Source organism: Amblyraja radiata, unplaced genomic scaffold (assembly GCF_010909765.2).
Source record: "Amblyraja radiata isolate CabotCenter1 unplaced genomic scaffold, sAmbRad1.1.pri scaffold_489_ctg1, whole genome shotgun sequence".
Lineage (NCBI taxonomy): Eukaryota > Metazoa > Chordata > Chondrichthyes > Rajiformes > Rajidae > Amblyraja > Amblyraja radiata.
This window is the reverse complement of record NW_022630565.1, coordinates 33,549-35,011: the sequence shown is the minus strand read 5'-3', so window position 1 is coordinate 35,011 and position 1,463 is coordinate 33,549. Positions and strand designations below refer to the sequence as shown.

At 65.8% G+C, this 1,463-nt stretch overlaps 1 protein-coding gene across 1 annotated transcript in view; it reads left to right on the top strand.

Moving 5' to 3' along the window:
- The first annotated feature begins 407 nt into the window (after positions 1-407).
- Positions 408-1,463, top strand: part of megf8 (multiple EGF like domains 8) — a 24,133-nt gene continuing 23,077 nt past the window's right edge. Inside the window, exons 1-3 of the mRNA XM_033016774.1 lie at positions 408-599; positions 683-979; positions 1,097-1,396. Coding sequence (XP_032872665.1) covers positions 408-599; positions 683-979; positions 1,097-1,396 — 789 coding nt within the window. The remainder of the gene's footprint in view (positions 600-682; positions 980-1,096; positions 1,397-1,463) is intronic.

The following is a 1,463-nucleotide window of genomic DNA, read 5'->3' as shown; positions in this document are numbered from 1 at the left end:
CCAGTTCTCTGGATGCTTTCGAGAGAGAGGCAGACAGGGCTCTTAAAGATAGCGGAGTCAGGGGATATGGGGAGAAGGCAGGAACGGGGTACTGATTGGGGATGATCAGCCATGATCACATTGAATGGCGGTGCTGGCTCGAAGGGCCGAATGGCCTCGTCCTGCACCTGTTGTCTATTGTCAGGTGCTGTGTGGACGAGGTGGGGAGGAGGAGGGGGGGGTTAGTGTCCGGTCAGTCTCCCCCCCGCCCCCATCACAAGGACATTGGGGTGAGCTCGTGCCCGCCACCCCCTGCTGCCCTCTTGCGGGCGTTGCCAGCGGCCTGCGCGGCTGCAGCTGTGCAGTACTCCTGCAGGTTGTGCCGCAGAGCCACCAGTGCCGAGCCCAGGCATGCGCGGTTGGAGGTCATGGTTCCGCCGGGCATGTGGAACAGCAGCGTTGCCACGGCCGCCAGCCCATCCTCGGTGGGTTCCAGGGTGAGGGGGCCGGGCCTGGTGCGGCTGCCGCTGCCGGTGGAGGAGGAGCTGCCGCCGGTGACGTGGCCGTGCCGGCGGGCGCGAGCCGTGGACGCTGACGAGGTGGTCGGCAACACCGAGGACGTTGGGACCGGCGCGGACGAGGGCTCCAGGTAGACGGTGAGCCGGGCAAATGGGCGGCTGGCCATCTTGTCCATCTCCTGCAGTTGCCGGCGGTGTTCGCGTCGTTCCTCGGCGCTCTGCTTGGCCTTCCAGAGGAGAACGCAGGCGGCCAGGAAGAGGAAGAAGCAGGAGAAGAAGACACTGAAGAAGACAAAGAGGTCGATGTGGGCCTGGTCTTGCCGGAAGAAGAGCAGCCCCTGGGTCTCGCCCTCGGCCGTGCCGACAAGCGCCAGGAAGAAGCGCTGCGTTTTCAGGGCGTGACGCTGGTACGGGAAGGTGACCACCAGCCTCTCCCGCAGAGCCCGTACCACCAGCACCGTCCGTGGGCGTACAACCGTCACGTATGTGGTTAGGCCCCCCGCACGCTGCTCCACTACGCCTCCGCCGCCACCGCTCTCCACCGGCTGGCTGGCGTTCACCGCGCGGCCACGTCTACCCGTCTCACGTCTGCGCCGCAGGCTCTCCCCGCCCGTCTGCGTCTGCGTCTGCGTCTGGCCCGGGCCGGTCAGCTGCAGCGTGTGCCGGCCGGTCAGCGGGTGCACGGACACGGTGAAGGAGGAATGCGAGTCGGACAGGTAGACGTCCAGTTGGCCGAAGGTCACGTCCACCGTGATGCGGATGTCCACGTTCGTGAACTTGGGCTGCACGGCAAAGAAGACGGAGCGGCCAGACGCCAGGTTACGGATCCGCGGCTCGTGGTAGCAGTTACTCTGCGACGTTGGGTCAAAGCAATATTCCTGCTCCACTGTGATCTGCCGGTAACACTGGCCCCCCTGGGTAGGGTTGCCCAGGAAATTCTCCTTGCAGCGGGCACACTGAGGGGGG